At 31.9% G+C, this 26,380-nt stretch overlaps 2 protein-coding genes and 1 long non-coding RNA gene across 5 annotated transcripts in view; 1 reads left to right on the top strand and 2 right to left on the bottom strand.

Moving 5' to 3' along the window:
• Positions 1-2,580: 2,580 nt before the first annotated feature.
• LOC112638388 overlaps positions 2,581-26,380 on the top strand; it is a 96,056-nt gene continuing 72,256 nt past the window's right edge. Inside the window, exons 1-2 of the long non-coding RNA XR_003122977.1 lie at positions 2,581-2,610; positions 11,999-12,181. This is a non-coding gene — a long non-coding RNA (uncharacterized LOC112638388). The remainder of the gene's footprint in view (positions 2,611-11,998; positions 12,182-26,380) is intronic.
• LOC112638387 (28S ribosomal protein S5, mitochondrial-like) lies at positions 7,658-8,581 on the bottom strand. The gene is made up of 3 exons (XM_025409990.1): positions 8,235-8,581; positions 7,866-8,087; positions 7,658-7,790 (listed from the first exon to the last, which is right to left on the bottom strand). The coding sequence occupies exons 1-3, from the start codon at positions 8,461-8,463 to the stop codon at positions 7,723-7,725; spliced, it is 519 nt and encodes a 172-aa protein (XP_025265775.1). The 5' UTR covers positions 8,464-8,581; the 3' UTR covers positions 7,658-7,722.
• The window catches only part of LOC105257340 (nephrin), a 243,633-nt gene continuing 232,357 nt past the window's right edge, over positions 15,105-26,380 (bottom strand). For 2 of the 3 annotated variants that reach the window (XM_011267899.2, XM_011267898.2), the window contains exons 12-15: positions 24,002-24,265; positions 18,508-18,747; positions 16,939-17,051; positions 15,105-15,484 (exon numbers count right to left, since the gene is read on the bottom strand). In XM_011267899.2, coding sequence (XP_011266201.1) covers positions 15,416-15,484; positions 16,939-17,051; positions 18,508-18,747; positions 24,002-24,265 — 686 coding nt within the window. In that variant the 3' untranslated portion in view covers positions 15,105-15,415. Of the gene's footprint in view, positions 15,485-16,938; positions 17,052-17,670; positions 18,166-18,507; positions 18,748-24,001; positions 24,266-26,380 lie in introns of those variants that run through there. The other variant, XM_025409989.1, reaches the window with a different exon arrangement.

Raw genomic sequence — 26,380 nt, 5'->3', positions numbered from 1 at the left:
TTTTATAAATTACTCACCGCATGTCTCTGGCTGCTTCAGGCTCTCTCCCTGCTTTCTGACTGTCCGATACTTTTCCAGATGTCCTTTTCTTTTGTTGTTTCATCCTTTGTTGTTTCCTCGTAGCAGTCACGTATTCACTCGCGAACAAACAATTATATTTCAGTTAATTATATTTCAGTCATATACAGAAACAATCGCGAGACACTTTGCACGGCACTCCCGATCGCAAAATAATCATAGGAGATACGTATTTTTATAATATTATTATTATTTTATTATTATTGCAAGAGAGGAAAAATTACAATAATTCGCTCGATTTTTAAACAAAGCCAAAATCATGCACCACTCGATTCTTACACTAATTAACTATTTCTATTTGTTGATGTATAATATATGGATAATAACGCGAATCATAAGATTAAAATATTAAAGTAATGTAAATTGATGATACAGCAATCGTTTAATTAATATGATATATATGCATGCAGTTTAGGAAAGTTTAAAACATCGGGCGAAATCGAATTTTATTCTATGCAATGTTAAAGAAATAATTATTATTCGTAAAGTTCGATAATTGGAGAATATTGCGAGAAAATTTGTAATTTTTGCCCCTTTCGCTTCAATTTTTATTTGCAATAATGAAAGATCGCGTTTCGATGAATTTATCGTCGCCACAATTTCATGTCATTTAATAATTAATTATTTGTCAATTGTAATAGTCGAATTATTATATTTCGATCTAATCGCGATCGTACTTTTAGGAAAAGAATTCGATAATACGGAGCGGTCCGTATCGCTACTTTCTCCGTTGGAATGCGCCGTGCGAATGAGGGGAGGTCGTCGCGTATGTAAACAATAGCGCGCTACGTCACAAGGTCGAATGACGTGTTAGCTCGCTACGTCACAAGGTCGCATGACGTGTTAGCTCGCTGCCGAAATATTTAACGCGTACTGTGAGAATTGTATTTATATACAAGTATATTTTTTAAAGTCACACACACACACACACACACACACACACCACACACACAACACACACACACACACACTCACGTACACTGAGAAAAAAAGTTGTTAACTCGACTAAATCGTTTAACTAAATTATTTTTTTTTTAATTGAAATATCGAAATATTGAAGTTAAATAAATGTCATGTTAGATTTATAATAGTTAAATATTCCAATTAAAAAGATAATAATTTAGTTAAATGGTTTAGTTAACAACTTTTTTTCTCAGTGTACACAGTTTAATTATTTATTAAACCTCACGAGATGTATTAATCGTTTAATAATATAAGTGTATTTATATCCAAGTATATTTTTAAAGTCTCACACACACACGTACATTGAGAAAAAAAAGTTTTTGTTAACTCAACTAAACCGTTTAACTAAATTATTATTTTTTAAATTAAAATATTGAAATATTTAAGTTAAATAAATGTCATGTTAGATTTATAGTTAAATATTCCAGTTAAAAAGATAATAATTTAGTTAAATGGTTTAGTTAAGTTAACAACATTTTTTCTTTTACAATTAGTCTTTTCTCTGTCTATTATTTGATTGTTTTATTACGCTTTTAGAAAGTAAAGTTCTATAATGTAACTTTTAATTTTGTATTTCATATGAAATTATTATTTTAAACATAATAATTTTCTCTCTTTGCATTCTATCATGAATAGACATTTCCAACCTTTACTAAAAAAACTAAAAATATCCCTCAATTTTTTCTCTCTTCGGACAATTTATTTACATTTATATATAATTCTCTTTATTCCTTTAAAAATGAACATCGAGAACAAGGTACACGAGTATTGTAAATGTCAAAAAATGATCGCGCGAATATTATAGTTGTGAATATATAAAAATAAATGCAATATACTATGAATTTTCTACGTTATATATTGAATCGAAATTGCACAAAAGAGAAAAAGAAGAACAAGCCTATGAATAGACATTTCCATTTTTTATTAAAAAAAAAAAAATTAAAAATATCTCTCAATTTTTTCTCTTCCTTCAGGCAAGTCTACATATATGACCAATATGATTAATTGATTCCATCTTTATATATTTATCATTATGTGCTATTAATTAAAGCCGTAAACAATATTTCAGAAATCAAAGTTGTGCGAACGTTGCGCGCAGGAATGGCCATGTGCAGAAACGAATGCGCAGTGGTTCGGCCGCCATGTTGGCGCGTGACTGCTACGTCATACGCGTCATACGGGAATCGGAGTCATACGCAGTTACACGGATCGTCGTACGTCCGCATTTTTCGCGTCTTTTAACCGTTTTTAAACGAATATCGCGAGTGAACGAGCGTCGAAAGTGTCCAAGGATGATCGCGCGACTTTTATAGTGTGTCGATGAAAACGCGCGACAGCGATTTTTGACGATATTCAGTGATGGCGTCATTGCGAAGATGGAGCGAAATTGCGTCGCGTTATTCGGGCCCTTGATGATGATTATCGGATGCGAGCGAGTATCGAGAGTGCCGAATAAAGTGTCGCGCGTTCGCGTTGATGATATCGTGTGGATTTGTGTGCATCAAGATCGGAATGGGACGTCCCGAGGCGAGCGAACTGTCCGAGGAGGAGCGGCCTGTGGAACAGCCGGTGAGTAGATTTGATATCATATTTGCGTGATAATTTGTGCTCATTCGACGCTTATACAGCATCGCGATGTCCCGAATTACATTCGGACAAATCGGCATCATAATTCGATTCGGTGCAATTCAAATAAAGTCGATCGCGTGAAGATGGTTATGCTAGAAGCGATTTCAAATTTATTTTGTACGCGCGCGCAATGCTGCACAGCCTATCTCGTAGGGCTGCCAACTGTTAAACGAAATTTGTTTGATCTAACCTAACCTAACCTAACCTAATCTCTCAGTGGCTTTGGATATCGAATGTAAATATAAGCGTATGCTGCCTGGATTGTATCATGCTTTCAAAAATAATATTTAATTATTTCATTAGTGTATTACATTTTATTACGTAGTATATTAATCGCATTAAATGTGCGACGTACAGTTTTACACATTTTAATGAGGAGCATATAATATAATTGGTTAGGTTAGATTAAATTAAAACAAGCTGCTGTGATTCATTTAACGTAATAGGATTAATTTGACGAATGTGCAGCTATTGAAGTTATATGATATTTGTGGACACATTTTTAAAGTAATCATGAGTGTCTTATCTCATCTTGATTATATGAAATTAAAATATAAAATATTTATGTATTCCACATTAATTATTCATTACAAGTACTATATTACTTTTCTTATATCTCAATCATATTTCATTGATGAAGCTTTTCATATATCGCAGACAATATGATACTGTGTGTGCAATTTTATACAGGTAATACATGGCACAAAAATAATTTGTTCTCAAGTATTGTGCGCATTTCTCAAAAATAAATTAAATTAAATTATTTTAAGTAAGATCCAAAAATCACTACATTGCCAGGATCGTATCTTATTATAACTGCGATATTATCACCTTTTAATATGTGTGCGCAGTATTACATACATAAAATATATATATTTATTTGAAACGTACGGAAATCTTTATCTTATATTTATAATATTTATGATATAAAAGAAAATTGCAACTCTAATGAAACAGAGCGGTGGAATAATTGGTTGATACTTATCCTGGTCTACAATATTTATCCTTTTTTCATCATTAGATTTTTGGTACTTTTTTTATTATACAGATGTTATCTGTAAATATAGTACTTGTAATGTTGCTTCTGTATCACTGTAAGCACACAAAGTGATAGCATTTGCAGGTAATTATGTTATACTTATATATCATAAGAAAGAGAAAATAAAATTAAAGTTGAATACTGAATGTGCTCTAAAGTAAATCTCATCCAAATAAATAAATGCATAAATGTGCGCTCCACATTCCTCATGAAAAAAATACATAATATTAATTTTTATGTATTATTATTTTTAGATTTTTATTCTTTTAAATTCTCTAGATGCACTTTTCATTTCTCCTCTCTTTCTTTCCAACTACCAAATATAGATCTATCATTTTTAATACAGATCTGTCATTTTTAGTGTACATTATTGCAGTAAGTGGAATAAAGAGCAAATCTTTTGGCGCATTTAAAATGTACAGGAAAGTTTTATCTGATGCGTTTTTTTCAATAGAAATATCTGAAAAAAATGCATACGTCTTTTTTAATTTTAGTCTTTCTAAATAAAAATTAGAATAATAAATTTGCAAAATAATTTGCTTTAATATATTTTTATTGCAAACATGAAGCAAAGTGCTCAAGGTGCATCACTATGAAAACATCGATAGAATAAAAAGTAGATCGTATACAAAAAAATTAAAATATTTACACTACATATTTGATATAGCATTTAATCGATATGTGCAGTAATACGATAAAATCTAATTTTCTCTCGAATTTTTTCACGAAATTTAAACTACTAAGAAAATATCAAACATTCAAATTGTTCAATAGTCTTGCGAAAGAAGCAGTTCTCGCTTAAAGAATCTTTAGAAAAAAAAGTAAAAAAATTCTAAAGAAAAAAAAGGACAAAAAATTTTAAATCTCACATCGATATTTAATTTTATACTAATATTTTTAATGTAACACTTCATTTATAAAGATTTTATTTTGTGAAACGTTTATACATAAAAGTACAATGATTATACGGCTTCTTTAATCTATTGTTTCATCTTCGCATGATTTTCGTTTATAAAATATTTGTGCCTCTGGATATTTTTCTCTGGAAGCTTTATGCAATGTGTGTAACCTAAATCTGTTAACGTACAAGTATTAGAGTAACGGAATAAGTATATGTAATTTGATTAAAAATACGTTTCTTACATGAATTTTTAATTACATATTTTGTTATACTACAAATAAAAAAATTATGCTTGCGCGACGTGATTTTAACAATTTACCGACATGCATAAAATGATGACTTTACCGGCACTCGAAAAGTATTTTGACTACGTAATTCTGGCGTTTAACGCGAATGCAGATGGCGATACTAAACAGCAAAGAAAGATGGCCGCATGAGTGAAACGCGAAGCGCGAAATATTGCATTTCGTATATCGTTCTTTGCGAAAAAAATGTGTGAAAGTGTTGTACGTATTCGCGATTAACAGTTCGGGATTGATACTAATCAACGCAAGTATAATTTGTCGTGCATTGGATATCTCTTCAAACTCTGTATATGAATCGCTCTCAGTCTTGTAAAATGCAAAAGTAAATATTATAAGATTTGACTTTGGAAAAGCGCGATAAAACAATCGAATCATTCGTAATTCATATCATTAGCATAATATACTATGAATTTTTTACGTTATATATTGAATCGAAATTGCGCGAAAGAGGAAAAAAAGAACAACCCTATGAATAGACATTTCCATTCTTTACTAAAAGAAAAAGAAATTAAAAATATCTCTCAATTTTTTCTCTGTTTCTTCGGGCAAGTCTACATATATGACCAATATGATTAATTGATTCTATCTTTATATATTTATCATTATGTGCTTTCAGAAATCAAAGTTGCGCGAACGTTGAGCACAGGAATGGCCATGCGCAGAAACAAATGCGCAGTGGTTCGGCCGCCATGTTGGCGCGTGACTGCTACGTCACTGCTACGTCATACGCGTCATACGGGAATCGGAGTCACACGCAGTTACACGGATCGTCGTACATCCGCATTTTTCGCATCTTTTAACCGTTTTTAAACGAATATCGCGAGTGAACGAGCGTCGAGAGTGTCCAAAGATGATCGCGCGACTTTTATAGTGTGTCGATGGAAACGCGCAACAGCGATTTTTGACGATATTCAGTGATGGCGTCATTGGGAAGATGGAGCGAAATTGCGTCGCGTTATTCGGGCCCTTGATGATGATTATCGGATGCGAGCGAGTATCGGGAGTGCCGAATAAAGTGTCGCGCGTTCGCGTTGATGATCGTGTGGATTTGTGTGCATCAAGATCGGAATGGGACGTCCCAAGGCGAGCGAACTGTCCCGAGGAGGAGCGGCCTGTGGAACAGCCGGTGAGTAGATTTGATTTATCATATTTGCGTGATAATTTGTGCTCATTCGACGCTTATACAGCATCGCGATGTCCCGAATTACATTCGGACAAATCGGCATCATAATTCGATTCGGTACAATTCAAATAAAGTCGATCGCGTGAAGATGGTTATGCTAGAAGCGATTTCAAATTTATTTTGTACGCGCGCGCAGTACTGTACAGCCTATCTCGTAGGGCTGCCAACTGTTAAACGATAAATTTGTTTGATCTAACCTAACCTAATCTCTCAGTGGCTTTGGATATCGAATGTAAATACAAGCGTATGCTGCCAGGATTGTATCATGCTTTCAAAAATAATATTTACTTATTTCATTAGTGTATTACATTTTATTACGTAGTATATTAATCGCATTAAATGTGCGACGTACAGTTTTACACATTTTAATGAGGAGCATATAATATAATTGGTTAGGTTAGATTAAATTAAAACAAGCTGCTGTGATTCATTTAACGTAATAGGATTAATTTGACGAATGTGCAGCTATTGAAGTTACATGATATTTGTGGACACATTTTTAAAGTAACCATGAGTGTCTTATCTCATCTTGATTATATGAAATTAAAATAAAAAATATTTATGTATTCCACATTAACGTTATTCATTACAAGTACTATATTACTTTTCTTATATCTCAATCATATTTCATCGATGAAGCTTTTCATATATCGCAGACAATATGATACTCTGTGTGCAATTTTACACAGGTAATACATGGCACAAAAATAATTTGTTCTCAAGTATTGTGCGCATTTCTCAAAAATAAATCAAATTAAATTATGTTAAGTAGGATCCAAAAATCACTACATTGCCAGGATCGTATCTTATATATATATTATATATATAAGATATTTATATAAGATTATTATATATTATAACTGCGATATTATCACCTTTTAATATGTGTGCGCAGTATTACATACATAAAATATATAAATTTATTTGAAACGTACAGAAATCTTTATCTTATTTATAATATTTATGATATAAAAGAAAATTGCAACTCTAATGAAACAGAGCGGTGGAATAATTGGTTGATACTTATGCTGGTCTACAATATTTATCCTTTTTTCATCATTGGATTTTTGCTTTTTTTATTATACAGATGTTATCTGTAAATATAGTACTTGTAATGTTGCTTCTGTATCACTGTAAGCACACAAAAATGATAGCATTTGCAGGTAATTATGTTATACTTATATATCATAAGAAAGAGAAAATAAAATTAAAGTTGAATACTGAATGTACTGAATGCTAAAGTAAATCTCATCTAAATAAATAAATGCATAAATGTGCGCCCCACATTCCTCATGAAAAAAATACATAATATTAATTTTTATGTATTATTTTTAGATTTTTATTCTTTTAAATTAACTAGATGCACTTTTCATTTCTCCTCTCTTTCTTTCCAACTACTAAATATAGATCTATCATTTTTAATATATTTTTATAAATAAAAAATGTTTCTTTCTAATATAAATTAAATAAAAAGTATAATATGCCTTTAAATACTTTATATACATACCTGTTGCAATAAACCAGTAAAGAATGTTTTTACATTCCTCCTTGTACTTTGGCATACATATCCTTTATGCCAATTATCTCGCAACACGCTTTTATCGCATGATGACAAACAAGCCCATTATCCTTCATGAATTTTCTTTACAAATATTTTTATATTCTCAAACTGTGTAAAGAAATCATGTAACACTGAAAAATACAAAGTGATATTAAAAGAGAAGAAATAAATTTTATATTATATAGTATTGACAATTATTTTCTTACCAGTGTATTCCTTATATGTAGGAATATACATTAGTCTTTGAGCAGCCCTATTTTTAACCGTCTTTAGGGATGCTTTGGCTTTTGATAACGCAAATCCAGCTAATCCATTTCCATTTCCAGTTACTATAAATGAACTGATTCTAGTCTTACGTGCTAAATTACCGGTCATACAAGTTATCATTTTGTTTTCCAAAATCCAGGTTTCAAAACTTTCAAATGTATCTGCAGAAAACAAAGATATTAATTATATAAGATTCTAATATTTAGAACTGAAACATAAAAAAAAAATTGAAAGTAAACATCATATCACATGATTTTTGTATGTGTGTGATTTAACCATTATAATCCAATAATAGCATAAATATTAACCTTTTCCAATAAGATCTGATTCAATGCTTCTGCCATCCATTGTAACACTCGTCCAACCACATTCCAATGGCGATAATTTTATTTGTATTGATCTGGTCTGACTTTGTGGTAATTCCATAAGTTTTTGCTTTCTTTCAAGATTTACAAGCAGTTTTTGCTGTTGAATTAATTCTTTTCCTCTAAACACAGGAGTGTTTAGACCAGGAAATTGTATCGGAATTTTTCCCATGCCAATAATTTGCTCTTTATTTAGGAGCTCTCTCTTTTCACTACTCTTCTTGCTCTACCTCTGCGTCTTTCTGCATTACTGATACTTGTCACATCCTTTCATAATTCATCTTCAGGTCCTATAGAACAAAAGCACAGTGAAATACAAATTATTTTCTACTGTAAATATAAACTATTATCAAAATGCTATATCCATAAAAGTTCTACTTATTATTCGCAAAAAATATAGAGTTTCTCACATTATTTAATAAAGTGACTATTTTTAATAAATGTGAATGACTGATAAGCAATAAATTAAACAATATTAAACAATAATATACCTGAAAAAAATTTCATAATTTTATTAGAGTTAAATTGATAAATTAATTTTAAATACACATTATATGTTAATTACATATAATGATTTAGAGACAATGATATATTTCATTTGCGTTACCATTGTTTACAGATTGAACATTTTTTATCAAATTATTTACAACTCTAAATATGTAGCATACGACAAGCCATTTTTAAAATCTATAAAACAAACAACAAAGTTGTTCATAGTTTTCACTCTTTTTTGTCATAGTCTGCTTTTAGGCGATCTTAAAGTCACTAGATTAACAAAGTACCGCAATTTTGATCTCAATAAGATAAGCTGGAGCAAAAATGGCGTCCAATAGTATAGATATAGGCTGCGATTGTTGCATTTTTCCACGCAACAACCTGGCATTTTTGATATTTTCTTCTTTTTCTGCACAACAGAAGGAGTTTTCTCACCTCATATACAACAGAACACAGGACAAACCAGGATCAAGGTTAGAAAAATTGCACTTAGTATAAATAGCTACACAAAGGCTGCGTTCCAAAATTCACTGCCAGTACTGAAAATCCATAGTTTACATGACGTACACTATAGATTTTCAGTACTGACAGTGAATTTTAGAACACAGCCAAAGTGTGCACTATCTGCACTATCGGACGCCATTTTTGCTCCATCTTATCTTATTGAGATCAAAATTGCGGTATTTTGTTAATCTAGTGACTTTATGTTCGGTAGTCTCGAAGAAGCGCTCCAGAATCCAGAATTCAATTTATCGTTGATACGTGTAAAAGTCTATCGGAGTTAACGAAATTGTGAAAAATTTGGTATTGTCTCTGTTAATATCTCTCAAACATTCTGGTAAGTCAATAATAGTCATAATAGACGATAACGAAACGAAAATGAAAATAGTTCAAGAATTAGTGCGAAAGAAATCCTGATTTTTGATGATTTCAAGACTTGATTTTAACCAAAAATTTACTGAGATAGAGACACAAAGTTTAGAAACTTAATTTGCGAAGATAAGTTATACTGAAGTATTCCTTGTCAAAAGTTAGAAAAGAACGAAGAACGATGACCGCCGATCAAACTTTTATTAAAAAAAAAAAAATGACTAAGTTTGTTGAAGAACGCAATCTTACTGATGTTCTCCATACTTAGATGAGCAACTTGTGTGTAATGTGCCGTATAACTTTTTTAATTCACCTACTTTCTGCGCACGTGTATCTTAGAGGTAGAAATAATATTTAAGCAAGAATGAAAGTACATAGAACGATAATATTTAAGCGGAAACGGAAATATATAGGAAATATTTCGATTTGATTCTCTTTGCAAGTGTCACAACTATTTATGAAAGGCTGCTACGTTTTCAGTTGAAATATTTACAGGGAAACATCAGGTAAAATTGAGAGAGAGAGAGAGAGAGAGAGAGAGAGAGAGAGAGAGAGAGAGAGAGAGAGAGAGAGAGCATCTAACATTTTATTATTTTGTATTTTTAAAATATTCTAAAAAGTTAGCGAAAAATATATTATATTAATAAATATTAATAAATATAATGATTTGAAAATCTACTATCATATTGAAATTAAAAAATGACTGATTATTAAAAAACTAAAAAATGTAATTAGATCAGATCCAATTGTTTTCTAAAATAAAGCTATTTTGTGAACAAAGAGAAAATAATATATATGATATTTATACAATTAATATTCAGCCAAATGAATTTTGTGTATTTGACATCAAAATATCACCATGTCTCTTGATAGGTAATTTAAATCTGGAAAATACGACAATTCAAGTTACTCGGAATATTTACATCGAGTTTCACAAGAGTCAAGGAAATTGGAGCCTTTCAAAACTTTCCCCGAAATGTCCTACGGATCTTATTTGTTGAAAATGCTTGTACCAGACATGCGAATGTAATTCTGAATCTATTGACCGCAAATACCAAACAGACGAAGGCCGGAGAGTAAGATTGAGGATAGTACTCGGAGTTGGATACATTGTCCGGCGCAGAATTCAGAAGGGGTGAGGAACAAGGGGAATGGTTTGGAATTAATCAGTACTGGTCTTCGGTAAATAACCGTAACGAGGATCCCTGGGTCGACTCGTCGAGCTCTCTAAGGATTTAAGAAAAGACTATACACACATACACCAAAAGGCTGATAGATAATGAAGCTCAAGGTTTCCCGATAGCATTTAAAGAATGCCAGTAATTTATAGGATAATGTTATCGTATACAATACATTCATGAATTATATAAAATTATATTGATCAAATCATTTCTCTCTTGCACTATCTTTTAACAAAAATATAAAAATTAAGTAACGTTAAAATAAAAATTTATTTCATAAAATACTGAACTTCCAATTCTCAAAAATAGAAAATTGCTTTTATAATAATTATTTAACTTCCTCTACTCGCTTCTGTTTTCTCTCCTTTATCTCTTCCTCTTTATATTCATTGTTCATTTTTTAACAATTTTGATTCAAAATTAAGATCATTGAAGCAAATTTTTCCTATTTTCATCACTAATTCCGAGAGTATTGTAATAAGAGGAATTGTGAAGAGGTTGAAATGGAATTGATTACATTTAAATATTTTGTTCGAGAATATTTGATATCAATTACTAACCATTCAGCTAATTGGCAGAATGTAAATGAATAAGTGGTTATATGTGGATTGTTTACCAGAGTTGGAGTATTATTGATATTCTATATAATAGTAAATTTAATAAAATTATATTTCATTTTATATACAATTCTTTAGATGTAATAATAGATGAAGGTATCATTAAATTAGAGATATTTATTTTATAAATTAAACGTAATCTGTTCTCATTTTTAAATTATAATTATTATTTTTTAATATATTAAAAATTAAAAATATATTATTTAATCAATAATTCTTAAATGAATGATAAGTGAATGATTTATTTAAATTTATATTATATTTTAAATTTATATTATATTTATTTTATATTTATTTTATATTGTACTTTTATTATATATATATTATGTATTTTTATTATATTGTATTTCATTATATTATATATTTATATCTTTTAAATTAAGTATAATTTTATATTAATGTTTTTTTTATTATTTTGTATTTTGTATTTATTTATATATTTATGTATTTATTTTTATATTTCTTTATTTATATTATACTATGCTTTATTGTTATATATTATTTAATTAAATATTATTTTAATATTGATTGTAATAAATTACAGGTGTGAAGATCTGCTTGACTGTATCAAGTGTGTGATTCCTTGCTAAAAGCTTCTCTCATTCTCCCGAGGATTCGACTATCACCTGGGATTTTTCCGCGTCGACATTCTCGTCGACTGCCTGATCCTGTAATCTCTGTGATAAGAAAAATTAGGAAAACCACATTTCTGCGCGGACGAAATCAGGTAAGAGTAAATTACATCGTAAACTCTGCATCGATTCCGGAGATTTCAAGGGATCTTCTCTGGAATGATGGACCATTCGTTCGCTGATTACGTTGCACCTCGCAATAGAGATTGATAAACGCCGCCTTCAATTAGCGTCTGGTGCGCAAAACTCGCGTACCACCGCGTATAAATTATCTTTTGCCAGTTTTGAAGGAAACTTCGCCGGCTTCCTCTCGCCGATGATTTATGTCCGCGTCGTTTAACAAAGTTTTTATTCGCGGTTGAAATTGTAAGGATGATTTATACGCATGCCTTGGATTTTGCAAGGTATTCCTTCGACATAAAAATGCTCGTGGCATTTGAAGGTTCAGTGCATTCGTACGTACAAAAGAATAAAGATACGTTCTCTTCAGAATACTACGAATATTACAATACTATGAACTTTTTGCATAAATGAAAGATTTCGAAATGTCCTTGGGAATATTGTAAGTACACTTCATGTACAAGTAAAATATATAATTTAATTTGAACAGTGTTTAATTTGTGATTTTTCGGAAATATCACAAATTTGATCACTTTTCTACGAATATTTGGCTGGAAATCAGCTTTTTAACATCAAGATGAACTTCAGGGAGTGTGCGCTTCCTGAGGAAACGATTCGGGACGAGATGTAAATTGCACGTAGAGTTTTGAGCATGTAAATGTACCGTAGCAAGCACTCGTGACGGTTGCTGAGAGAGTTTGTGCGCACAAACTTAAACGGACGCGGCCAAACGTGAAATCATAAAAGTTTCAGTTCTAAGATGTAACGGCAGAACCAGAGAAGCGCCAGATATAGCCAAGCCAATGTCACAGTGTATTTTAAGCCGTAATCGCTCGAAGGATTAAACTCTCGCTAGAACCTTCCAAATTCGTTGTTTGAGTTTGGTCTTGATCTTCGCGCGACTTTATACGTTTAACTCCTTCAGAAGGGTCGTCACCTCACGTGCGGTTCAGGACGTTCACCTCGCTGTAGAGTGATTCTGATCCTTTTCATTTTTCGAACGAAATGAGTTTATCAAACGAACGTAAATTTTTCGCTTGAAGCATAAAAAAATTTCTTTTGAAGCTACAGCACAAATGTCGTAAAATTTTATATTTTAGTCATAAATGAAAAGGATTGCATTCTCGAAACGCAATATAAATTGATGAAAATGAAGTTTTGAAATTGTAATATGCGAAATAATTATCTTTATAATAGAAAAATTGCAATTGCTTTTTTTAATTTTTCATATTTTTTAATTCTCGTATCACTCTGATATTAAAGATTCAGTTATGCTATCTTTACAACAAATAAATAAAATTTAGTAACAAAGAGTTGTATTTATATATATAAATATATATATATATATATATATATATATATATATATATGTATAAATCCATATATCTATTAACTTGCAATTGATTATTCAAAACTATTTTACTTTTATCCATCATACACTTTTATCCGCTGTCGTCGGGTACAAGTAAAGAATCCATAAGCGCAGATCGAAGCAAGGTAAAGAGAAAAAGGGTAGTGTATGCGAATGGCAGACGGTGCACTTTGCATCTTCAATGGACAATTACGCGTGCTCAATTTAAAATACAGCCTGAAATTCAGTCACTTTAAAGTGCTATATTTCAACAAATTCCACGACACATCACAATTCACCATCATTCGTTGTAAAAGATAAATATTTTTCCTGATAACAGACAACATTATATATATATATATATATATATATATATATATATATATATATATGTATAAATTCTATTATTTAAAACATTTTAATTAAGATAAATTTATCTATAAATTATTTAACAAATTAATTAAAGTTAAAATACGGAGATATATAAATAAAGGAATATTTATTCCTATTTCGTTTAAGACTTTGTGAAATTTATTTTTCTGTGATTCAAAAGTATTAATATTTTATCTTATATTTTTTTAAAAGAAAAATCTTACCAAAATAGTAAACAGTTTAAATATGTGCAATCTCAGAAAATAGAGAATTCTCGATATAACGTTCCGTGCCAACTAACGCTATGTCATGAATAATACCGAACTATAGCAATAATTCTGCGTATTTAACGGCAATGAACCATCGAGACAGTTCAACAAGAGAAAATAAAAGGATCGTAGAAGAGCCCCCAGGAGAGAGAGACGCGTTCAAGGAGATTCTTGCTTCACAGCCAGGAAGAGCGGCATGAAAAGAGACCGGGAAGATGCTGCTAGTTTCTCGCCGCGATGCAGTTATGCTTTATGCGATTTACTTCGTGATGCCGCTCTCGTTGCGCTTTTCTTTGCAGGATAACGCGTACACGCCGCACTGTCGCCGCCCGCAGGAAGAAAACGTGTACTGCTCCATAAAAGTGGTAAAAGAGAGGAGAACCTTTGAATAAGTAGATAAGTTCGCGCGTCTGTGTAAAATAAACGCCAGATTTTCCACGCGATCTCACTTTACAATTTACGAGACTAATATTGTATCTCGTTGAGAAATTCGTTGTCAGATTTTCCTGCAAAAAAACTTTAATCTATCGTTTTCCACAAAATTTGGAGAAGTTGAATTGCAAGATTTTCAGATCTAAAAATCTAAAATCATCTTGCATTCATAAGAAAAAAAATATACATGCGAAATAAAAATAAATTATCGATATTTTTAGAATTTTCACATATAAATTCGACTATGTATAAATATGCATATATATATTTCAAGATCTTTTTATACGAGTTTTAATCAAATACACTTATGTAGTAACTCTTACAATTAAGGTAAAAAAAATCTTTTGTTTAATTCGCACCTTATCCGATTACTTTGGAGACATCGATAATACATTCCCGCGAAAAAATCACACACCTGACAAGGATAACAAAAATGGTGATGCATCGTCGCGGGCGAGAATGAGACCCAACATAGAAAGGGTATAACACGAAATTGATGTGTTTTATTTATATACAATATTTACAAAGGCGTAGTGTGAATCAAGTGGCTATATAAATGTCTTTGGTACGCTTAAACGCGCGCAGAAGCGTGTGGCTTCATCTCCTCCATCTCCCAGTCTACAGTCTCCATCAGCCATGGTCCAGGGGCCTCCTATACCCTGTTGAATGATAGTCGACGACCCGGAAGTTAGGCGATGCAGCAGACGTCTGGATCTTCCTTCCATCCGTCTAGAACGCCACGTCGACCGCCCACTTCTCTTAATGTCTCACCCGGTGTTTGACCCTTAAATGCAGCTCTCCTGAATACTCCTGCTGATCGACTCCGAGTGCGGCCTTTGGAGACTGTAGAATGTCTGAAGTAGATTGAAAAGCAAAAAATAGAGTGAAAGAGAAAATAAAAGATAGAAGAGATTATAAAAGATAAAATTCAAACTGAGATGGTGTGAGAAATATTTTAACACGGCTTAAGATTTGCATTTTATGCAATATAACAGAGAAAATTTTGTCAAAAACATCAACAAAATTATTAAAAATTTTTAAACATTTTATTTTTATATTTATATTAACTATGATAAGGGAAAGACATGTAAAGAAATATTTGTACAACATAATATCATTGCTATTATTCGATATACTGTTGCCGAGAAAAATTTGAAAGATATTTGTCTACGGTTAAGGTTAAAAGATCTGTCTCGATGGAGATATACGATATCACTTAGAAAAATGTAGAGGCAACGATCGGGAATTGAATTCGGTCTATCCGCAGAAAATTCTTCTTATTTACTTGGACTAGCATCGAATTTTTATAGCGAATTTTATAGTATTTTTATAATATTATAGAAAAATATATACATATGTATCGCCGGCGACGGATCCTATGAATTTTCGATACGATGGCGAAAATCGAAATTGAAAAGTATTCCCGAATAAATAAACTTACTGTAATATTATTTATGCATGCAAATTAGATTCTCTAAAAATAAATTACGTAAAATTTCTGCAAGAAAAATTTACATTTCATAAAATATAAAATTTATATAATTATATACCGAGTAAAGTGTTTCTATAGAAAAGATAGGGAAAAGAAATGTCTGTTTTACGATTTTAAATATTTCAGTGTATTTTTAAAATAAGAGCTGAAATGTTTAACAACAAACCACAATATTCTATCTCGACACAATTATACTCTCTTTCTTTATTCAAAATAAATGTGTCAGACGCAACGAAAACGTTTTCTCGCTAAATCTGACTCGTAAGAAGACGGCGATAAACGGAATCGTAAAGCAGATCGGATCAAATTCGAAAGTGGTTTTCTGTGTTCGGGATTATTGAGGGACATATGCAGGTATATGTGTTCACTCTAAATTTTAAATCAAAGGTATTTAAAATTTTGCAATTTCACGCTTTTTAAAAATATGTTTAAAATTCTTACGTCCTTCTTTAATTAAAAAAAATATCGATAGACATTTAGAACTTATATTTATAAAAGTATAAAATTTTTTAATTAGTCTAATATAAAAACTATGCTTTTTACATATTTTTCAAAATCAATTAGATCTTTTCAAAACAATCTTCCTTGATCAAATGATTGGAAGCGAATATTGGAAAATTTAAATCATAAATAATATAAAATTCCAAATAATCCTACATTACTTTTAACTTTTACTATCAATTCTTATTTTAGAAATTCATTATTAATGTTTCCTTTAAAGAAATATTTTCTTAATATTTAAAACACTTGAATTTTTTCTCTAAAAAACCGTGCTGGCGTTTAAAATTTTGGAAATTAATGCCTCAGATTACTCACATTCGGTGATGCTCTCGGATAATCTGAATCTTCTAGGACATCATGGGACATCTCACGTCCTTCCAGTTGACGTGGTCTTCGTGGCAGAGACCCGTAACGAGGAAGCTTTCTGTCTGGAAGAAGTCCCAGGACGGATTTAGCGTCAATCGTATAATCGGTTTGAAGTAAGCCCGCGGATTTCGCAAAGTATTTTGAACTTCTCTCTCAGTAGCAACTTTAGCAACTTTAGCTCGCTTCCTTCTTGCAAGGCGGCTCTCTCGATTGCTTCTTACTGTTTTGTTTGCAAAAGCCGAAAGTTTCGCGGTTTGCGAAGGGAAATTGAAGATGCCCTGCAGCATCGGGGAGAATACTCCTATTTTGGACATTGCGGGTAAACCGAGAAACCGCATTCGAAAGTTCATCGATAACAATAAAAAAAAAATAGTGAAGCATGTCCTTATTATCTTTCAAATAATCTGTATTTGCTACCTGACTGGAGCGAACGTTTCGAAGCATGTTACTATAATATTATTATTAAATTATTAATATTATTATTAAATTTGATTCAACTGCTGCAAAATTTTGTGAAAAATATTAAATGTCATTATTAAAGTTTAATTTTAACAAAGTAAATTTATTTAAAATACATATCTATTTTATAGATTCAATGTAGTTATTTTTTATATCTTAGATATATTTAATATATAAATAAATATATCTATAAATATATTTATTATTGTTAAGTATGAATTAAATTATAATAGATGCATTACATTTTCAATCTCAAGAAGTGAGATTGTGACCTAAAATCGCTTCGTAAAATACTATTGCCTCTTTTGGAATCTCCCTTGTAGATACTATCCTCTCTCGTATGGATTACAGAACGCGTACATATTTCTGCGTGTATACATATATGCATATGCATGTATTCCCTTGCGCTGCGTGTATGCATATGCCGATACCCCAGAGCTGTCCGTATACCATGTGCGCAATTTTCTTGAGAGTACCATTAATGCATGCTATCCTGTCTAAGGCAAAACCCGATATTCTTGAAATCCTCGTATAAATGCGGCAGTTTCATCAGTCTAAGTAGAAATTCACCGAATGAGATGGCCGGTTATGCCCGAACGATATGCCATCGGTCCTTTCTTAAAGGGGCGCTTGTAAGATTTAAATAGTAAATCCCCCATCTCAACATTTTGTAATTTGATACAGTGGATTTTCTCGCAATGCTTCAAAAGCGTTCTACTGTAAAAAGTAAACGAATTAAAAGAGATCGCGATAGGATTTTATTCCATAAAATTATAAATCTTAAGAATTCTATAAAATTTATCTTTTTATATCCGTTATAATATTTTTATCGATTTAAATGTAACTCTTTAAGTTAATGCAAAATTAGAAATAAATAAAAAAAACGCAGATATTCTTAAAACTAGGATTAAAGATACTCTTAAATACAGAGATTCTTAAATTTCTTCTCTAAATTTACGAATCAAATTTTCATATGTCAAGTTCCTTTACCCTATATATCTGTATTTTTTACAGAATTTTTTTTCAGTCAATGAATGAAAATTAATCAAGGAAACTTACCGGTGAGATGATTGGTCAAGGCCGTCGTAGGTATGAGATCTGGATTTCCGTCTTCCTCCTCGCCCTTTTCCGCGAAAGTCGCGATGCTAGGCTGCTGCGGCGGTTTCGGCTTCGCCGGGGTGGCCGCGTGCCTCCTCCAAAGTGCCATTAGCACACCGGTCACGATTAACCCCAAACCGGTCGCTGTGCCACCAAGTCCAAGCAGGATGGGTGACATATCGACCGAGGACGTCGATTCGCCTGGAAACGAAATCTCTACTTTAGTAGCCAGTCTATAAATAATGTATCCTACGTGGTGGCAGTCTCCTTCCGGCAACTCTTATGTAATAGAGTTGTGTCAATCTTGATACAGTTTATAAATCCGTAGAATATTATATAAAAAGAAACTAATATTTCTTATCGTTATCGTTATATATTATTGCTAGAATTACTATTGTCTTACCAATCGTGTCACTGATAAATTATTGTGGCTGTCATAATATTAACTATTGGAGGAAATAAGTATTTCCTTTTATACATTAATTCTTGTCTTAATAATTAATTAATATATAGAATATGTCTCATTTTAATTTCCTACTTCAAATATCTTTCAAATGACATATTTTCGTAGAAAATGTTTCAGACAAAACTTATAGAGTTTGGAGAGAGAAAAAAGATAGGAATACTAATTTGATCTCAGATATAGGCTAAGACTATGTGAAGGTCAATCTAGTTTTTTTTAATAGAATTACCCCAATTTGTTCACATAAATTGATTCCTTACAATATTCAACGCAAAAAGTTACAAGAATAAGATAGCCAAAAATTGAATAGTTTGAGATATTTTAAGTTTGAGATATTTTACTTTAAGTTTTTTGATATAAATTTTACATAAATTTACATAAAATATCTCGTAAAATATTTATTTTTTGTTTATTTTACCTTAATACTTTTATGCATAGAATAATGAGAGGAATTAACTGGGGGATGTAAAGAAAATACGTAATCATTTTTTAGAAAAAATATGAATTTGCAGTAAATAGTTATATATTTTAGGTAGTATATATTACATTTATATATTTATAAATTATCTTAATATCGCTAGTCAATTAATCAAAGATTCGTTGGAAATAATGTAATCGATCAAAACTAGCCAAAAAATTTTTTGTTTATTTGTTACGATGTTTCGATCATATGATTATGGTCCTTTTCAAGTATATACTGGAATGAGATTAACAATTAGATTTTTAACGGTTTGAATAAACAGTACCACACAAATTAAATGTGTCACATTATTAATGTGACTTGCGGAGTTTACTACACTATGATTTATATCTATTATTTGATCTATATGTATTCAAATTGTTCACATTTAATTTGTGTGGTACTGTTTATTCAAACCGTTAAAAATCTAATTGTTAATCTCATATTCCAGTATATACTTGAAAAGGACCACAACCATATGGTCGAAACATCATAACAAATAAACAAACAATTTTTTGGCTAGTTTTGGTCAATTACATTATTTCCAACGAACATTTATATATGTTGGAAATTTTTATGTTTTGACGTGCGCGCTTTTGTCAAAGCTACATTTCCTCTTCGATTCTAAATAATTAAATTCCTCTTTCAGCTTCTCTCAATCGATCAATCAATCTATCCATTTAACATCTGTTGCTATTGCGTTCCTTCCTGTCGACAAATCGCGTACATACGCCTGCTTAAGATTTCGCGCAGTAGTTGCGGTCAGCCGCGGATCAGACGCGACTGAGCGTTCCAATTTATCCGCCCGACATTTCTCGTTCTTGGCGGAGGCTCGTGCGGACCTTCGTCGGCACGAGCCGTAATCTGTTTCCAATTAAGGCACGGCGTTAGAGTCGATCGTTCCGAACTTCGTAGCAGGTTGCATTACGGTGTCCTAACGCTGCGGCTGATTTGTGAGTCGCTTGCTTTGCGAGGTGCAAGAACAGGCAGGAGAGGTAGGGAGAAAAAGAGAGATAGAGAGAGAGAGGGAGAGAGGGGGGAGGGAGGAAGCGAGGGGAAGCTGGAGGGGGAGCTGTGCAGCGGATTAGGAATAGCTCCGGTTCTGTGGGAACGACGCGCCCGACGCCCGCGTCGTTTCCGCGCCGTCGTTAATCATTCGGCTTTAAACCGCGGAACGGGTCTGCGTATACGTGTACACCGGGCGTCCTGAAATTACTGCTCTTCTTCGACTAAAGCACCCCCGGGTTAAAGCTGATTCACTCGGCAAAAATCTCGCCTGCAGTAATTATTTCTGTAACTTTCCTTTAAAAAGATGCTGACGTGAAGACATTTTTTGAAATAATAAACATCGAACGTGCTTCCTGTATTTGTGGAAATAAATAGATATTTTCGTCGAGTCTTATAAATTTTTTACGCGACAGAGACCGAAAAATACTCTGTTATATAAAGTCCGCTTGAAATTAACGCAGATTCTAGATATGACACGCAGTCGAAAAGATTATATAGGGTATATCGGCTATTCCAAATTTTTAATCAAAGAAGCTTATTTTATGTATGATCCTTGAAAATTACATGTCGATGATTAAATCTCAAATTCTCAAATTTCTGAAATTAGAGAAGAATATTATTATCTCAATCAGCAATTTTTTTTAATTCAAAACCCTCTTTCTTTAATTGAAATTAAAATTATTAGAAAATTATCTCGAGGTTTTCGTTAAGGAAAAGTCGATTAAATTAATCAAAGTACAATTTCCAGAGCACTTGATATAAATTGCGAGTATCGTAGCGAGGGTTGTAATTCGATCGCCTTGTAAACAGGTATCCATTGAAGTTGCGCGTCGCATCGGTACGGGGCAAACAACCGGCTAGCTAATTTGTTTCCAATTAACAATCAAGTTTCAGTTAAATGCTAATTAACAAAGCACAAAGTGCGTCTATTCTCTGCTATTGGTTGCGAGCCATAATTGAATGCGAAGCATCGAGGAAACACATTAAAGGAGGGCAACCTATCAGGGACCGAAGAGAGAACACGCTTTTTCTTTCTCTTAATAGTAACAAAAGACCGCATCCCTTCGCGTCGTTTTACGTTAAAACGGGATTGTGATAAGCGACCTGTATCCTGCTTTCATGAGAGATATCTGCTGCTGGCAATCGATGATTTTTTTTGATAAATTACGGAACAATGGAGAATTAGAGCTTAAATACGACGCCGTTTTTTCCATTTTCCATATCATGAAAAAAGCTAAAATATAATAGAATAGCTTAAATAGAAAAAGCTTGAAATATAAGTTTTTTTGCAGAATTTTTTTTTTTAATGTTCCCACAAATTTTTTAATTGGCGACGTTATATTTTTTGATAATTTTTGTTTAAATTGTAAAATCTCATTTATCAAATAATTTTTCATTTAGTCTAATTAATCAATTAATTTCTCAATTAATTAAAAATAGAATTTATATTAAAGCAATTTTAATTTTTTCGAATTTTAATCGAGATCGTTGCGATGTCTACTATTGAAAATACGCTGCGATCAATGCAATTTTTTTTGATATGTAAAATGAATTATACACAATTAGATGCTACATTTGCAGGCTTATCCTTATCTTATCATTGCGTTTCTCATCCGCGAATTAACGAAAACGATGATCACTTTCAATTAGAAAATCATGCCTCTAACGGGTGTCGAGAAATTGGAGGGAAAGCGAACGCGGCGGAAAGCAGAATGCATAATAATGGCTCATAAATTTTGACGCTCATAAATTTTCCGCGAGGGTCGATCGCGCATGTTTCAGCGAAACCGGCAACGAGCTCGACCAAGGGCTGACCTCGGCGCGCGCGCCGAACTGTTCAACAGAGATCATTTGCATGTCGCCGCTAGCATTTCCGGTTGAGATGGCATCACAACCATTCAAATTGAAGGGTAAAACTTAAAACGCTCGCTCCTCAAATATGCAAACAGGAGCAAGAAGAACGCGAATCCGTAAATTATCGGCGCTTTAGCCGGCACTTTATTTTTTGTGAATAATACATTTCTCGTAATATACGCATTTTTTTGCAGAAATTTTGTAATGCGCGATCTCGGTTCTATTTTTATTATAATATTACACGTATAATTTTAGCGAAAAGATTTTTTTAACTTACATAATTTTTTGAAATTTATTTTAATTGTTTGCACATAATACACATGCATTTATATTATTGTATATGTATTTAACATATGAATGTGTGATAGATTCTCTGGAATGCATGATAGATTTCATGCTAACCATTTCTCTTCTGTAACACTCGCATATTTTTTGTATCTCTATTTTGGTAGAAAAGAAAATAAAAAGGAAAATATATAAATTGTACACATCTGGAATTCGAGCGCACTATTTTTATTAGAACATGTTCGTTTGCAATCTTTTGTGGTCAAACAAAGCGAAATTCTTCATCACTGTAATTTCTCTCACAGTGCAGCACTTTTTATCGAACACTTTTTTTTTTAAATACGGAAGTTTAATACAAAAATCGGTAGAGTGCAGATTGTCTCGCGCAATATGCTATTTTTACCACACGTCGTATTTTTGCTATCGAAAAGTCCGAATATCAGGTGAACGGCCAGCTGGCCGATCGATAAGTTGCGATTTGACGTGAATGTCAGTTCGCCGGAAGCTGAAAACGGAATAAAAGTCGCATGATGAAACAGGGAAAAAGATTTTGAGTCTACATGAGGCGGATACATGGATATCGATTCCACGTGCTCATGATTATTTGCATCATAAATGAAAGAATTAAGAAAAGGGTTTCTCTGAAATTTCCGTAGACTTGTTCTACATAGATTTTTATGCATAATTTATGAGCTTTTTACCATGTAAACTATATGAATTATGTAAAAAACTATGCATATAGAAAAGAATTTACTTTTTATTTTGTTGCTTTTTGCCGCAGCATGCGTCAAAGAAATTATAATTATAATTTAAGAATAAATATTTTTAATGAAATATCCATTTTTATACGTCAATAATATAGATATAATATTAATATGCTTGCATCATCTTCTCATTTTTTCCTCCAAGCGGAAAGCGATTATATAAAACGTATAAAATACACTATATTTTATATAATATGTAAAATATATGTAAAATAATAATCCATTGTTATTTTTATATCCTCTCATTCTCTAAAATATATCGAATGCTTGATGATCAGTATAATCGAAAAAGATACTATAAAATGGTAAATTATTGAAAGTTATTATTTCAACTAAAGGTCAAATTTTAATTGTAACTTGATCTAATATCTTTCCGTATTTTTGTAATTTTAATTTTAAAAAGAGATAAATAATTAATCAAAACAGTATGAAATTGAAATTTGGTATTAAAGTCAAAGTTATTCTTCGATAAATAATTAATCAATTTTCGCGGATAGCATTATCAATTATCAAACACTTCGCATAAAATCGCTGGGTCATAGCTTATTACGGCACGAGCAAATTATTTTTTTGCTCGCCATCGCTTGACGATAGTCGTGATTGAACTTGGCAGAAACTTACCGGTAAACTTGGCTACTCCTTTCAAGACCACTTCTATGACGTGTGGCTCGCTGGAACCTTTCGCGTTTACCGCGTAAAGGGCCACCTTTGCCGGCTTGAGCATCTGGAATTCCCAGTAAGGGCTCGGAGACTCTAGACGTCGTTTGCCTACGATGGCGACGAATTTCTGAGGCAGACCGCCGTCGTATCCCGCGACGCAAGATATCCTCACCCAGGAACCGTTCAGGTTATAGGTAGTACAGTTCTCCAACCGGTAAGGTCTGCCTGCGAAGAAGATGCAGCTTTGGAGATCGTGAGAGCCAAGAGAGAGAAAGAAAGAGAGAGAGTAAGTGAGAGAATGCAGTATTCGACTAGGGTGAAACGAGATTCTCAAAAAGAAAGCACAGTTCATTTTTCAAATAAGTTTATTTTCTTCTCGTTTTGTCTTTTAGTTTTGTCTTCTACGAGAAATCCTCTTCTCTCGGAGCTCTCTTGGATGTTTTATGTAAGAATACGCGAAAAGAGAAAAGAAAAAGTAATTGTTTCAATGATAAATGTGGACTTAAAAGAAAAGTTGGAAAATTAATTAATTTATTATTTAGTAATTGTATATATATATATATATATATATATATATATATATATATATATATGAATTAGTAAAATTAGATGAGTTATAATTAACAGTAACAGTTATTTACACAACATCTTTCAAATTAAACATTTTTTAAATTCTGAAAAACAGTGAATATAAAAATATGAACAAAAAGTCATTTTTCGTCATAAAATGTGAGGACTTGTATTTTGCAGATAAAAAAATATTCTTGCGATTACGTTTCTATTTTTTCAACTGCAAAACATCAAATTCGTAAATAAATCACAGCAAGATCAATTCTCAGACAAATATGTTGCCAATATTATTTTTTATATTTATAAAGATAAATAGCAACATTTATTTAATATTTGCTAAAACAACAAACAGCAGCATTTTAGTAAAAAATATTTTAAAATATTTTTTCATTATATAAACATTTAATATGCTCATAGATTTGCACGTTATATTTGTTATTAGTAAAATGTAATTAATAAAATTAATATTCTTTTGTTTATTCCACGCAGTCGCTTATTTCTCGTCAATTATTAGTCTTTTTCACATTTAATTTAACATTTTTTATTATATATTTCCGTTTATTTTAAGAAACTCGTTTTAACATATTATACATTTGTTTCCTTATCTTTATTTTTTTTTACGAGAAAAATTTAAGCCGCTATAAGATTGGCAAAATTTAAATTTTGGCGATATGAAAAAAGTGAGATTGCCACAATGCGCCCGTTCCACAATTTCGCTTTATTACCCGGCGAAAATTACGTCGCGTTTTTAAGGCAATAAGATTATATTATATGCGAAACCATTATTATCAGCTACACCAGTGGTGCATTAGCCAAAAATCCATATTGTACACAAATGGGACCAAAAAAGATTCCACTGTCAGCCTCATTACACATAGTTTCTTTCACTATAAGAATCCATAAATTAACAATGAGACTGCCTTGTGGCAAAATTACCTTTCTCGTAGACACGTAATGATGATGAATCAGACTGTTCTATTCTTCGTGTGATCCTTTTTAAAGATAGAGAACCAGCACATTCAGTCCAATCCGATTATATTTTCTCAATTTTACTTCCTATATATGTTAATAACATTTGTAATATCATATAATGTAAGAAATATAAGTAACACACGATGAATTATTTTGAACCACAACGCGACGAAGGACTTTTTTGTTAAGAATGAGAGAAGAGATAGCGATGAAATTGCGGATTTTTCTCTCGCGAATTCTCCAAAAGCATCGCGGCCGATTCTCTCTTGTTGCAACAAGAAGAAAAACACGAAAGATCATTGCGGTGTGCCTTGCCGACGCATGTTCTGCCATTATTACACGGTTCCACTGCATTTATTTTCGCCGCGTATCGCGCAATTGCTTTTGCCATCGCTAATCTCCTGGAAAGTGCAAAACGGAAGAAAATAGCCCAGAGGAAGAGGGGAAGGCTAATAGCACCATCGTTGCTCACAGACGGTGGCTACGGATTAAAGCACCGGTTTAAAACGCTTATTTTTCGTCATCTGCTTTATTATCCATGCTCACATCGCGCGTGTAACTCGAGACCGCCATTTCGTTCTCAAAGAGAAAAATGCAGAAATTCATAATTATCTCGTGTTTCTTCTGAATACAAAATTACATCGCACTTAGAGAAAATTTATATAATTTATATATTTTTTATTATTTTAATTTTATATTATTTTTATTTATAATGTCTTCGATGGCGTTTCTTGACAAATTTATATTAGCCAATAAATTTCTAAAGGAAATTTCATACAATGTACATTATTTGTTTCT

Source organism: Camponotus floridanus, unplaced genomic scaffold, assembly GCF_003227725.1.
Source record: "Camponotus floridanus strain SB8 unplaced genomic scaffold, Cflo_v7.5 scaffold3, whole genome shotgun sequence".
Classification (NCBI taxonomy): Eukaryota; Metazoa; Arthropoda; class Insecta; order Hymenoptera; family Formicidae; genus Camponotus; species Camponotus floridanus.
The sequence above is the reverse complement of the archived record's forward strand: the minus strand, read 5'-3'. Positions and strand labels throughout refer to the sequence as shown.